Source organism: Chlorocebus sabaeus, chromosome 17 (assembly GCF_047675955.1).
Source record: "Chlorocebus sabaeus isolate Y175 chromosome 17, mChlSab1.0.hap1, whole genome shotgun sequence".
Taxonomy (NCBI): domain Eukaryota; kingdom Metazoa; phylum Chordata; class Mammalia; order Primates; family Cercopithecidae; genus Chlorocebus; species Chlorocebus sabaeus.
In genome coordinates, this window is record NC_132920.1 from 17,799,034 (window position 1) to 17,813,256 (window position 14,223).

The 14,223-nt window shown below is 41.9% G+C and overlaps 1 protein-coding gene across 8 annotated transcripts in view; it reads right to left on the reverse strand.

The window, feature by feature from the left end:
• The window catches only part of KIF13A (kinesin family member 13A), a 233,237-nt gene that overhangs the window by 36,129 nt on the left and 182,885 nt on the right, over positions 1–14,223 (reverse strand). For all 8 annotated transcript variants that reach the window (XM_007973605.3, XM_007973602.3, XM_007973599.3 and 5 more), the window contains exons 19-25: positions 11,257–11,397; positions 10,186–10,335; positions 6,448–6,609; positions 5,618–5,791; positions 3,053–3,204; positions 1,018–1,150; positions 688–834 (exon numbers count right to left, since the gene is read on the reverse strand). In XM_007973605.3, coding sequence (XP_007971796.1) covers positions 688–834; positions 1,018–1,150; positions 3,053–3,204; positions 5,618–5,791; positions 6,448–6,609; positions 10,186–10,335; positions 11,257–11,397 — 1,059 coding nt within the window. The remainder of the gene's footprint in view (positions 1–687; positions 835–1,017; positions 1,151–3,052; positions 3,205–5,617; positions 5,792–6,447; positions 6,610–10,185; positions 10,336–11,256; positions 11,398–14,223) is intronic.

Sequence of the window (14,223 nt, forward strand, 5' to 3'; positions counted from 1 at the left end):
GCTGGTTTATTATGACAATGTATGAAAATAATTTTACACTATAAATAAAAGTGGTCAGGCATGGTGGCTCATGCCTGCAATCCCTGCACTTTGGGAGGCTGAGGCAGGAGGATCACTTGAGTCCAGGAATTTGAGACCAGTGTCGGCAACAGAATGACACACCCTACTCTACAAAAAATAAAAGAATCAGCTGGGCGTGGTGACGTGTGCCTGTAGTCCCAGCTACTTAGGAAGCTGAGGTGGGAGGACTGTTTGAGCCCAGGAGGTCAAGGCTGCAGTAAGCCATGATCACACCGCTATACTCCAACCTGGGCAACAAAGCAAAACCTTATCTTTAAAAAAAAAATACAAAAAAACCCCCAAAAAGTAGATCAGGTCAAGCAGTAATGCCAAAGATACAACATATTTTAGGCCAGATATAAAATAAAATCTGCCTAAAGTAAATGACTACTATAGCATTAGGATGTGTGTGTTTATAAATAGAATTATTATTAACCGACACTAAGCAAACAGATTTTAAAGCTAGAAAAAAGGCAACGGATGGAAATGTGAACTGGGGGAAGATCTACGGTTAAGGCAAGGAGTTCTGTTATATTCGCAAAAAGGTCCCCATCGGAGATCATTAAATGCCTTATTTCTGCATTAACCAAGCTTTGTTAAATACTGTTTCAAGTCTGCTTGTCTTACCTGGTAACTGTCCAGCCCTCTCTGGAGTTTGGTGGACCTGGCAGTCACACAACCAATGGATACTGACAGGATGGCTTCAACCATAAGCGGCAGTGTCCCCGAATGCTGCACAGGTTTCACCGTGACTTGCACTCTACGGGAATGACCCTGAAGAGGGTGGGCAGGGGTATGAGTGCCAGGAATGATAATGAAGAGGAAGGGGATAAAGAAGGGGAAAAGGATTAGAGAACAAAGATACAAATAGTTAGAAAATTCCCAGAAACTATGTGTAAGAGTGAAACAGAGAGAAAACATTAAAAAAAACCCAAAAACCCAAAACTAACCCAGTACCTGTCTAAGTTGAAAGATGCCTCCTGTGTTGACATCTTTTGCCTGATGAAGTTCCACAGCAGCATACTCCCCTAACTCATTCAATTCTAATATGGAGATCCACATTTCTATTCTTCGCGTTACTTCATTCCACCTGCAGAAACACATTCCAACAAGCAAGAGGGTCACTGTCCAGCCACACTGTTAGTAACAGTAATAAGCCACCATTCACTGAGCACTTACTATGTGCTAGGCACTCTGCCATGTATCTCGTATAAGTTACTTCCTTATTTAACTCTCAAAACCACCCTGTCATATTGTTTCTATTTATTTTATTGAGGTAGACTGAAATGTCCACATCTTGAGTATAGAGTTAGATGAGTTTTGAGAAATGCATATATGAGTGTAACCTGCCCTATCACCTCAGAAAGTCTGCTCATACCCGTTCCCATTCAATCCCCACACTCCCGTAGCAACTGTGTAACTCAGAGATTAGTTTTGCCTGTTGTAGAACTCCAGATAAATGGAATCGCACATTATGTATTCTTGCGTCTGGCTTCTTTCATTCAGCATAATGTTTCTGAGATTCATCCAAATGGATAAAAAGTTTTTTTCTTTTTTAATGCAGAGTAATATTTTATTTATGAATAATACCAATTTATCCCCATTCACTCACTGAAGGATATTTGGGCTATTTGCAATTTGGGGATACCACGAATAACAATGCTATCAGCATCATATAGGCCGGGTGTGGTGGCTCACACTTGTAATTCCAGCACTTTGGGAGGCCAAGGCGGGTGGATCACCTGAGGTCAGGAGTTCGAGACTAGCCTGGCCAACATGGTGAAACCCTGTCTCTACTTAAAAAAAAAAAATTAGCCAGGCATGGTGGTACACGCTTGCAAGCCCAGCTACTCAGGAGGCTGAGGCAGGAGACTCACTCCAGGAGGTGGAGGCTGCAGTAAGCTAAGGTCGCACCACTGCACACTCCAGCCTGGGAGACAGAGTAAGACTCCAACTCAAAAAAAAAAAAGAACACTGTGTACAATTCTATTGCGGACTGACATTTTCATTTATCTTGGGTAAATACCTATGAGTGGGATTCTCGGGTCATAAAAGAGGCGAATGATCAACTTGACAAGAAAATGCCAGTTTTCCTCCAGATTGTGGCTTGTGTATTCATTTTTGTAATGGTCTTTTGATGAGCACATGCTTTTAATTTTGATTAAGTCCAATTTAAACAATTTTTTTCTTCTATGGTTAGCACTTTCTGTGGCCTTTCTGAGAATATGTGACTATCTCAAAATCCTGCGTTCTTCTGTAAGTGTTACAGTTTAAGCTTTCATATTTAAGGTTACATAAGATTCATCTCAAATTAATTTTTGTATATGGTGTGAAGTCAAGAACAAGGGTGATTTTTCTCCACATAGAGATGTAGTTGTTTCAGTCTCATTTGTTGATAGGACATACAATTCCCCATTGAACTTCTTTGGTACCTGGTAGTTTCGTTCATCATTTTCATTTTACAAAGGAGGAAATAGGATCAGAGAAGGCTGGCTTCCTTCCCTCCCTTCCTCCCTCCCTCCCTCCCTCCCTCCCTCTCTCCCTCCCTTCCTCTCTTCCTCCCTCCCTTCCTTCCTTCTTTTTTTTTGAGACGGAGTCTTACTCTGTCACCCAGGCTGGAGTGCAGTGGCACAATCTTGGCTCACTGAAACCTCCACCTACCGGGTTCAAGAGATTCTCCTGCCTCAACCTCCTGAGTAGCTGGGATTATAGGCACATGCCACCATGCCTGGCTAATATTTGTATTTTTAGTAGAGACAGGGTTTCACCATGTTGGCCAGGCTGGTCTCTAACTCCTGACCTCATGATCCGCCCGCCTCGGCCTCCCAAAGTGCTGGATTAGAGGCGTAAGCCACTGTGCCCAGCCATTCTTTTTTTTTTATTAAATGATTTTATTTTTTTTTATGAGCAGCCTCCTAGGCCAGAGTAGGTTCAGAGACTGCTCAAGTCCTAGTCTTGACCTTGTATCTAAAACTGACAGCCAAGTACAAACCTGTCATGCAGTGTTCTTGTCTTAGCATGAAGAGAATCAACCTCCCAGATGGAGGTGCCATTTCCAGCACACCGGTGGCCCCACACTTCAATGGCCAGTGCTCCATCTGAAATGAACTCCAGAAATTCTTCTGTTACATTCACCACATAGTCCTGGGGCAAGTAGGGGAAAGCACAAGAATTATGCTTAAAGGAGTCTGTGAAATTTCCTTTTGACCTTTCAACTGTTATATTTATTTTAGAGTATGTTAGCCTGATCTCGACCTTAAATCCATCTCTTCTGTTTTACAGAAAACCATGAAGAACCACAGAATATTAGATCTGAAAGGAAAATTGGAAGGCAATTTAATTCAACCTGTTTCTTTTTTTTTTGAGATGGAGTCTCGCTTCATTGCCCAGGATGGAGTGCAGTAGCGTGATCTCTGCTCACTGCAAGCTCCGCCTCCCAGGTTCACGCCATTCTCCTGCCTCAGCCTCCCGAGTAGCTGGGACTACAGGCGAACGTCACCACGCCAGGCTAATTTTTAAATTTTTAGTAGAGACGGGGTTTCACCGTGTTAGCCAGGATGGTCTCAATCTCTTGACCTTGTGATCCACCCACCTCGGCCTCCCAAAGTGCTGGGATTACAGGCGTGAGCCACCGTGCCCAGCCTCAACCTGTTTCTTGTATCAATAAAGAAAATGAAGAAAGCAAATTGTCCAAAGTCATATGGTTTGTTAGTTACAGAGCTGAATCTACATTGTCTTACACTTGGTTCATTCTCAGGTCCACAGGACCAGTCTGATTTTCAGCTGGCACAGACTAACTCAATGAACTGTTCCTTGCCATGGCTTAGGAGAATAATAACAGAATTAAATTTTATATGGTTATCTTCATGACTTTATGCTCTTGCTTTTAAGCTTTCCTACCCTATCTCCTCTTTCTAAAACACAGACAGACTGGGCATGGTGACTCGCGTCTGTAATCCCAGCACTTCGGGCGGCAGAGGCAGGAGGATAGCTGGAGCCCAGGAGATAGTGACCAGCCTGGGCAACAAAATGAGATCCTGTCTCTGTAAAGTAAAAATTAGCCAGGTGTGGTGGTGCATGCCTGTAGTCCTAGCTACTCAGGAGGCTGAGGCAGGAGGATTACTCCAGCCCAGGAGTTCGAGGCTACAGTGAGCAATGATTATGCCACTGCACTCCAGCCTGGGCAACAGAGTGAGACATCGTCTTTAAAAACAAAAACAAACCCAAACAGATGATTGTGAGGAAATGAATACTGAACTGACCGAGATGGGTGGCAAATCACCCAGAGAAACGCAGTAGGCAACAAGCCAAGCTAATTTTCTTTCCATTAGTCTCTCAGTGGAATCTCAGGTGAAGACATCTCTTGTGATGCTAATTTGCAGAAACAGTTGTGCTATATTTATTTAACCATATAGTATCTGCTTTTCAGTCATTTTATTTGAAGATAGACCCAGAATTTAAGAAGAAAAACAAACTTCATGACAATCTATATATTTTAGAGATGAAAAAACTCCAAGATCACAAGAGATCCAAAAAACTCCAAGATCACAAGAACCCAGAAGCTCTGGGACTAGCATTTATTAAAACAGCTGTTAACCAGAACACACTTGAAATTCAGATTTCATCTTTCTAAATAAGCAGCTTTGTGGATTCAAAGAAAGATAGGGAATATTTAAAAGAATATTCAGAGAACAACAATAAAAATGATTAATAAAGATTTTGAGGAACAGACTTGGTGAATACAGATAAATGTAGGCTATTTGTTTTCAGAAAAAGAAAAACTTGACAGCCTTTACCTATGTGAAATTTTATAGGTGGTGATATGGGTTAGTTTTCTAAGTGTAGAACCAGAAGGAATAAGCATGATTTGCAAAAGAAGGGGTCTTGAGTATCTATGAAGGGTTGTCTAAGGAAAATCAAAACTACAGAGAGGATGGAGCTGGTCTTTCAGAAATGACTTCTCAGCAGTCCCTTGTGAAAGCCAGGAAGAATATATGATGTCTCAGAGGAGATCCAACCACATTCACCACAAATTCACCTTTCCCTTTTCCTATTTTCTCGTATGACTTATGAGAAAATCTACATGAAATATATCACTCATATGACACATTAGAATGTAATGCTATCTTCCTAAGAATGAGACATGTAGCAACTTACATGTTAAGATGTACAAATTCTGAAATATGTATAATGTGATTCCACTTTTGTATAGCATTTTTAAAGAACTTACGTGTGCATGATATAAAAGGGTGTTTGTACATATGTTATCATACACATATAAAAGATGTAGAGCATAGAAAGTAGTTTAATGAAATATGTAGCAACCTGTCATTGGTGGTTTATATCTTTGGGGAACAAGACTGTTGGTAGAGATCTTTTAGATTTTATTTTAAATATTTCTAAACTATTTGCATGTGTAATAAGGTACATTTTTGAGGTTAAAACATCCTAATAAACATATTATACTTAAAACAAATGCTCATGGGGACAATCGATTATTGAACTGCACCCGTTTCTGCTGCTTCCTGCCCAGCTTATCTGGTAACGGCATCTATACCTTACAGTGGGAGAAGGTCACTGTGTACTGGGCGTCCTTGGACTGTGGTGAAGGCACCTCGGGATCTACCACTGGGGCAGCCACCGTAGACTCACACTGGTCCCAGAATGTGTATTGACAGAAGACGAAATTTGAGAGGTTCAAGGGCAGTCCTGTTGCTTCTTTAATTTTTACCTGAAGAGATAAACAATACAAATAAAACTCCAATAAACACTAAACATTCTTTTATTTCAGCTACCTCAAATTTAACAATAAGCAATTAAATAAATCAGTCATCCATTTGACATCTGAAAATATTATATCTGACACTGTGACACTAAGGATTGTATCGATAATGAAATCTGTACCACAGTTCTGTAACTATAGTATACAAACTTGGCAACAAATACACACATCCCTGCAAAACCTTCCTGAAGGGGTGGCCTGCCCCTCCACACCTGTGGGCATTTCTCCTCAGGTGGAACGAGAGACTTGAGAAAAGAAAGAGACACAGAGACAAAGTATAAAGAAAGAAAACAGTAACAGTCTGATCTCTCTTTCTTTTCCCCCACACTTCCTAATGAATGAGGCAACCTTTAACAGAAAAACATAATTTACTAAGCAACATACACTTCTTGCATGTCAAATACATACATACTTTTGAAATTTGATGCAACTGTCAACAGAAAGCGTGCTATATTTCTGAAAACAAAGTACTGTCCGCCATTGTATCTGCTGTTACAAAATTCAACTTTTACTACCCTGGATGAAAAACTCTCATAAGATTTTTTGTAAAATGGTTTTGCATGAAAAAGGTCATTCATATGAACCTCCCATCACTGTCCTCTCACCCGACATGTCAGTTTTTTGACTCGGTGAATGATTTCCCCGCTGCTGTCTACAACTTCAAGGCTCCCACTTTCACTGGAATTCTCCGAAGAGTCATCCTCCACCACACGCTCCGGAACAGCTCCTGTAACACGCATCACTTCCACGTGGAGACGTCCTGCAACCTGGGTCAAGGAACCAGAGCACCTCAGAATTAACAGACATCTTGTGGGCAACCTTGACCTAAGACAGACGTGCCTTCTACAATGAAACTGGACAGGGGCTCTGCAGCTGCTGCTTGGTCATCTTCGGTAATGGGAGCCCTGCTACTACCAGAGCAGCCCATTCCACCACTTGCCCCTGTGATCGTCCTGCCTTAGTGTGAGCCAAATTTGCCTCCCTGCAACTTGCCTTCTGGAGTCATCCTCAAACGTATCCTTCTACAGGACAGCCCAGGAATAGCTTAAAGGCAGCTCTCACATTCTACTTGGAGTCATCTAGTATCCATGTGTTTTTTTTTTTTTTTTTCCCAAGACAGAGTCTTGCTCTATAATCCAGGCTGGAGTGCAGTGGCACGATCTCAGCTCACTGCAACCTCCGCCTCCTAGGTTCAAGCGATTCTCCTGCCTCAGCCTTCTGAGTAGATGGGATTACAGGTGCGTGCCACCAAGCCCAGGTAATTTTTTTTTTTGAGACGATGTCTAGCTCTGTCACCCAGGCTGGAGTGCAGTGGCGCGATCTTGGCTCACCGCAACCTCTGCCTCCTGGGTTCAAGTGATTCTCCCGCCTTAGCCTCCCAAGTGGCTGGAATTACAGGTGCCTGCCACCATGCCCAGCAAATTTTTCTATTTTTAGTAGAGACAAGTTTCACTGTGTTGGCCAAGCTGGTCTCGAACTCCCGACCTCATGATCCACACACCTCGGCCTTCCAAAGTGCTGGGATTACAAGCGTAACCCACTGTGTCCGGCCAATTTTTGTATTTTTAGTAGAGATGGGCTTTCATCATATTGGCCAGGCTGGTCTCGAACTCCTGACCTCGTGATCTGCCTGCATCGGCCTCCCAAAGTGTTGGGATTATAGGCGTGAGCCACCGCGCCTGGCTATCCATGTTTTTTTAAATATTCATGTGAGTGAATATAAAATGCTTAATTCACTTATTCATTTGACCAAAGAGCTAGCTTATGAAATACCAAAGTAAAAACACAGGTTCTGCCATCAGGGAACAGTCAAGGGAGGCAAGACAGAGAAGTAACTCACTAACAGGCCAGGTGTGGTGGCTCAAGCCTGTAATCCCAGCACTTTGGGAGGCCGAGACGGGTGAATCACCTTAGGTTAGGAGTTCAAGACCAGCCTGGCCAACATGATGAAACCTTGTCTCTACTAAAAACACAAAATAACAAAAAAAAAATTAGCCAGGCATGGTGGGTCACACCTGTAGTCCCAGCTACTTGGGAGGCTGTGGCAGGAGAACTGCTTGAACAGGGGAGGGCAGAGGTTGCAGTGAGCTGAGATCGCACCACTGCACTCTAACCTGGGCAACAGAGTGAGACTCGGTCTCAAACAACAACAGCAACAAAACTCACCAATAACAGCATAGATTAGTTGCTATAATAGATACATGTGCGAGTTGTCATAGGATAAACTTACCCACTAACAAATATTTACCAAGAACTAACTGTGCCAGGAACTGTGCTAAGTGCTGTGCGCGCAACAGCAAACCAAATTGACAAGGTTCCTGGGCTCAGGCAGCTTTTATTCTCTTGAGAGTAGAGAATGAGTGTGTAACTCAGACTGGGGCTGAGAGCAGGATGAAGGAGGGTTCCATAAAGCAGTGCCATTAGATCTAATCCAGGAAGAACAGCATATTGAAAGCCACACAAATATGAGGAGAGTTATTTTAAAGCTTTTTCATTAAAAGGTTTTAAATTTTCTATCATGGTGGCTCTCTGGATAGGAGTCAGTTTAACCATGTTTCTCTTAAAGCTGGCTGCATAGAATCAAATTAGAGGAAAAGGATTATTCTGAAATTTGCATTCTTGAAGTGCTTTAATTGTCTTAATTATCTCTTGTCACACAGTTTCAGGTTGTAATAACTGTGGCTGTCATTACACATGTGTACAAGGTGACACATGTTCTGGTAGTGCGCTGTCATCCTAAACAGGGAAGGTTATTTTTAAAGGTAGATTAGATCCAACTTCCACACAGCAATTGGCACTGGCACCAAGGACCTAAGAGAAATCACATGATGATATCTCAGAAGTAAGACAAATACGGAGGAAGTAGTAAGATGAGGGAAGAAAGGAAATAAAAGAAATCAGAAGATAGTTGTTCTTTTTTTTTTTTTTAATGCTTTTCGATAATCTAATTCATTTTAATATAATTTCAGGGGGAGTCATGGAATACTCAAACCACACCACAGACTCCAAATTAAGAAGTCCTAAACTAGGGACTCAGCCACTGAATCACTCTGCCATGTTAACTGTGCTCACTTTTTCTTTCTGAGACAGGGTCTCGCTCTGTTGTCCAGGCTGGGCTGCATTGGTATGATCATGGCTCACTGTAGCTTAGACCTACCTGGGCTTTGGTGATCCTCCCACCTCAGCCTCCTGAGTAGCTGGGACTATAGGTGCTCATCACCATGCCTGGTTAATTATTATTATTATTTTTTGAGACAGGATCTTGCTCTGTCACCCAGGTTGGAATGTAGTGGTGTGATCCTGGCTCACTGCAACCTCTGTCTCCCAGGTTCAAGCAATTCTCCTGCCTCAGCCTCCCGAGTAGCTGGGACTACAGGTGCCCGCCACCATGCCTGGCTGATTTTTTTGTATTTTTAGTAGAGATTGGGTTTCACCATATTGGCCAGGCTGGTCTCGAACTCCTGACCTTGTGATCCACCCGCCTCAGCCTCCCAAAGTGCAGGGATTATAGGCGTAAGCGATTGCGCCCTGTCCATGCTTGGTCAATTTTTAATTTCTTTTTTAGAGATGGGGTCACAATGTTGACCAGGCTGGTTTCAGACACCTAACTGTGCCCATTTTTCTCATGGGAAAAAGCACTGTTAGGCACTGGTCCTCTGGAACAGAATGTCCATGGCGTGTTTCCATAGTGGATGGTGGGCTGTGCACTTACACCCAACAACTGGGAACCTGGGTCTATACTGCAGCTTCACTTTGGGCAGAATGGCATCTTATTCTTCGCCTGCTCTAAGAATCACAAGAAATAACTTGGTAGTTCAAGGTACATTTTCTGAAATACCTTATGCCTACCTAGGCCACTATATCTAAATAGCTGAAACACCAGAGTTTAAAAGGAGGGTAACAAGGAGTCATTGCAGCCTGTTTTGTCTGAGTACTCTGGATTGCAAAATAATCCTCCTAAGCTGTATCTTATAAAGACCATTTAGGGGCCAGGAAGGAACTAGAGTATATTGCAAAAGTATGAGATTACCTTTAAAAAGAGAGAGCAATATGGGGCACAGAGCTGAATATGGTTTCCAAAATATTTCCAATTTGATTAAAACAAAGAAAAAATTTGTGACCTCCAAATATTAAATGTGTTATAACAATCCTTTAAGACCATGACTTAATCCTCAAAGCTTCTAATATCGATTATTAGTAGAGAAAGAAGAATGCAGATCTTGACTATTTGCCTTAGTTTCTTGACCCACCTCAAGAACACAGCTTAAATAGAATGAAAACCAAAATAAAACAAAACGAAAAACTTGAACCACCATCGTTCTCCAAGGCTGGCCTGTGCTTACCTCCCCCTGCTGGCTGATGATAGGGACTGCATACTGGAGTTTCACATCGCAGAACAGGCATTCCAAGAACACATTCGCCACCCCGATGAGGTTGTGATTCTCTTGGGCTTCATAGAAAGGGTCACCTCGTTTCCCGCAGAGTCTCTTTGCCTGAGCAGCAGGAGGAGCCAGTGAGTGGACGAATAAGAAACACAACATCAATTTAAATAATATTATTTAAAACTAGAGTTTGAAAAAAAATTTAAATAATCTATCCATTTAAACAGGAAGTAAAATTAGAATGTCACATAAAGAAAAACTAAATTAGCCAGGTGTGGTGGTGCATGCCTGTGGTCCCAGCTACTCAGGAGGCTGAGGCACGAGAATCGCTTGAACCCAGGAGACGGAGGTTTCAGTGAGCCGAGATCACACCACTCCAGCCAGAGTGAGACTCTGACTCCATTAAAAAAAAAAAAAAAAAAAAAATTAGTCCCTAGGTGGGGCCTGTTTGCTGGGGAGCTAAGCTCTTTAGTCCCTGCCTTGTCGTCCCTACCCACCTCACCTGCAGCTTTTTCATTTCATCCCCTTTGCTTTGCCTCATCTCCTTTGCCAAGTCTTCTTTTCCACTGCTAATGTCCAAAAAATGGATTATGCAAGCTAAAATTACTCTTAGTAATCTACCCAGCCACGATCACAGCTAGGGGTGTGTGAACACACATTAATGAATGTGAAATCCACACTGGCTCCAGCCAAGCTGATTTTTCACAGCACCGATAAAATGGCATAAATTTACTTCATTCTACTTCTTTTCACTTGAAATGTAGTAAACATGAAGCCAAATAAGAATCTACTATACGTTTTCTTCATTTAGTTCCCATCTGTGTGGGGATCACGTGTTATATTACTGATTCGACTTAGCACTTCTTTCAAAATCTCTTGTAATTTATTTTCCTGATATAAATGTCTCAAGTATCATCAGCACATCTGTGTGTGTGTGTGTGTGTGTGTGTGTGTGTGTGTGAGAGATGCTAAATCGCTTATATTCTCTGTTTTTAACATAACAAAATCTCCTTTACATTTTGTCTCTTTTACCTCAGGAACTTTTTCCTTCCATTCTTGGTAAAGGTCTCTCATATCAATTAATTTATTCTCCAGCTTCTCGATGGTCCACACTTGGGTGCTCTTTCCTTTCCTCCTCACTTGGATAGCTGGCTCACTCACTATTGCACCTCTCTGCATAAGGAAGAAAAAACAAACTCTGTTATAACTCCTTTTTTGATTGCTAAAGTAATATATATACAACAGTAAAATAGTAAGTTTGCAAAACACATACATGTATACAAAAGAAGATAAAATTCTACCACCTAGGGGGATAGTCTGATTTATTTTCTCTCTTCTATGTACACTCATGCACACTTAACTTTTATCACAATCAAGACCAAACAAAAGTATAACTTCACACCCTAATCCTCTCTCCAGTTTTGATATTGTGATCATTTTTCTTGTATTGTTAAATATTCTTCATAAACATGAATTTTTTTTTTTTTTTTTTTTTTTTTTAAAGATAGGGTCTTGCTCTATCACCCAAGCTGGAGTGAGGTGGTATGATCTTAGCTCACTACAACCTTGACCTCCTGGACTCAAGCAATCCTCCCACCTCAGCCTCCCAAGCAGCTGGGACTACAGGCACATGACATCATGACTGACTATTTTTTTTTTGCATTTTTTTGTATAGATGGGGTTTTGTAACATTGCCCAAGCTGGTCTCAAACTCCTATACTCAAGTGATCTGCCCACCTTGGCCTGCCAAAGTGCTAGGATTATAGGTGTGAGCCACCAGACCCAGCCATAAACATGATTTTTTTAATGGCAACACAGCAGTATCTATAGCATTTGGATCTACTATACATTTGACTAATTATTCTATTGTTTGACATCATGTCTGTTTCAAGTTTTTGCTATTATAAAGTCCACTATGATAAGCATCCTGGACACTTCAATGACTATGGGCTTAGAATAAATTTCCCAAAGGGGAACTACTAGGTCAAAAAAGTAAAACCCAGCAAGACTGATAAGACATTCCCTGACTCATTTTCTAGTTTGCTTGCTGGAAGAAAAAATGAATGGATGAAAAATGATTTTCTTACTTTATTTAAATTTAGTTCTTCTTTTTTTCTGAGTCATAGAAAAACAATTTTCTGGCTGGGCACGGTGGCTTATGCCTGTAATCCGAGCACTTTGGGCGACCAAGTTTGGTGGATCACCTGAGGTCAAGAGTTTGAGACCATCCTGACCAACACGGTGAAACCCCACCTCTACTAAAAATACAAAATTAGCTGGGCGTGGTGGCACATGCCTGTAATCCCAGCCACTTGGGAGGCTGAGGCAAGAGAATCACTTGAACCCAGGAGGCCGAGGTTGTAGTGAGCCAATATCATGTCACTGCACTCCAGCCTGGGCAAAGAGTGAAACTCCATCTCAAAAAACAACAACTGTTGCAGGAAGTCAGGAACCCTGAATGGAGGGACCAGCTGGAACCGTGGCAGAGGAACATGAATTGTGAAGATTTCATGGACATTTACCAGTTCCCAAATAATACTTTTATAATTTCTTATGCCTGTCTTTAATATCTTAATCCTGTTATCTTCGTAAGCTGAGGATGTATGTCACCTCAGGACCACTGTAATAATTGTCTTAACTGTACAAATTTATTGTAAAACACATGTGTTTGAACAATATGAAATCAGTGCACCTTGAAAAAGAACAGAATAACAGCGATTTTTAGGGAACAAGGAAAGACAACCATAAGGTCTGACTGCCTGTGGGTCCGCACAAAAAGAGCCATATTTTTCTTCTTGCAGAGAGCCTATTAATGGACATGCAAGTAGGAGAGAGATTGCTAAATTCTTTTCCTAGCAAGAAATATTAATATTAACACCCTGGGAAAGGAATGCATTCCTAGGGGAAGGTCGATAAACGGCCGCCCTGGGAATGTCTGTCTTACCTGGTTGAGATAAGGACTGACATATGTCCTGGTCTCCTACAGTACCCTCAGGCTTACTAGGGTAGGGAAAAACTTCGCCTTGGTAAATTTGTGGTCAGACCAGTTCTCTGCCCTCAAACCCTGTTTTCTGTTGTTTAAGATGTTAATCAAGACAATATGTGCAGTGCTGAACACAGACCCTTATCAGTAGCTCTGCTTTTGCCTTTTGTCCTGTTCCCTCTGAAGCATGTGATCTTTGCTAGACCAGTATTAGTAGTTCTGCTTTTTGCCCTTTGAAGCATGTGATCTTTGTACCTACTCCCTGTTCTTACACCCCCTCCCCTTTTGAAACCCTTAATAAAAACTTGCTGGTTTTGAGGCTCAGGTGGGCATCACGGTCCTACTGATATGTGATGTCACCCCCAGTGGCCCAGCTGTAAAATTCTTCTCTTTGTATTCTTTCTCTTTATTTCTCAGCCAGCTGACACTTATGGAAAATAGAGAACCTACGTTGAAATATTGGGGGTGGGTTCCCCTGATAAACAACAACAAAAAAAACAAAAAACAATTTTCTTCAAAGTTTCTCTCTACAGGAAAAATTCTTCAAGGTGAAATGACAGGAAGCTCTCAAACGCTTGCAAAGAGTTCTGTGTGTTTGAAGTCAGGTATCATAAAAAGTCTTCCTTTCTTGCAGAATTCACTCTTAAAAAGGTACCATAGCAGGCCAGGCACAGTGGCTCATGCCTGTAATCCTAGCACGCTGGGAGGCCGAGCGGGTGGAACATTTGAACCCAGGAGTTCAAGACCAGTCTGGCCAATATGGCAAAAACCTGTCTCTAATAAAAACACAAAAATTAGCCGGTGTGGTGGCACGCGCCTGTAATCCCAGCTACTCGGGAGGTTGAGGTAGGAGAATGGCTTGAACCCAGGAAGCGGAGACTGCAGTGAGCTGAGATCATGCCATTGCACTCCAACCTGGGTGACAGAGCGAGACTTAGTCTAAAAAAAAAAATCAAATAAATAAAAACCAGGTACTATAGCCTACACATATTCCCCCAATTCAGAAAGGGGTATTT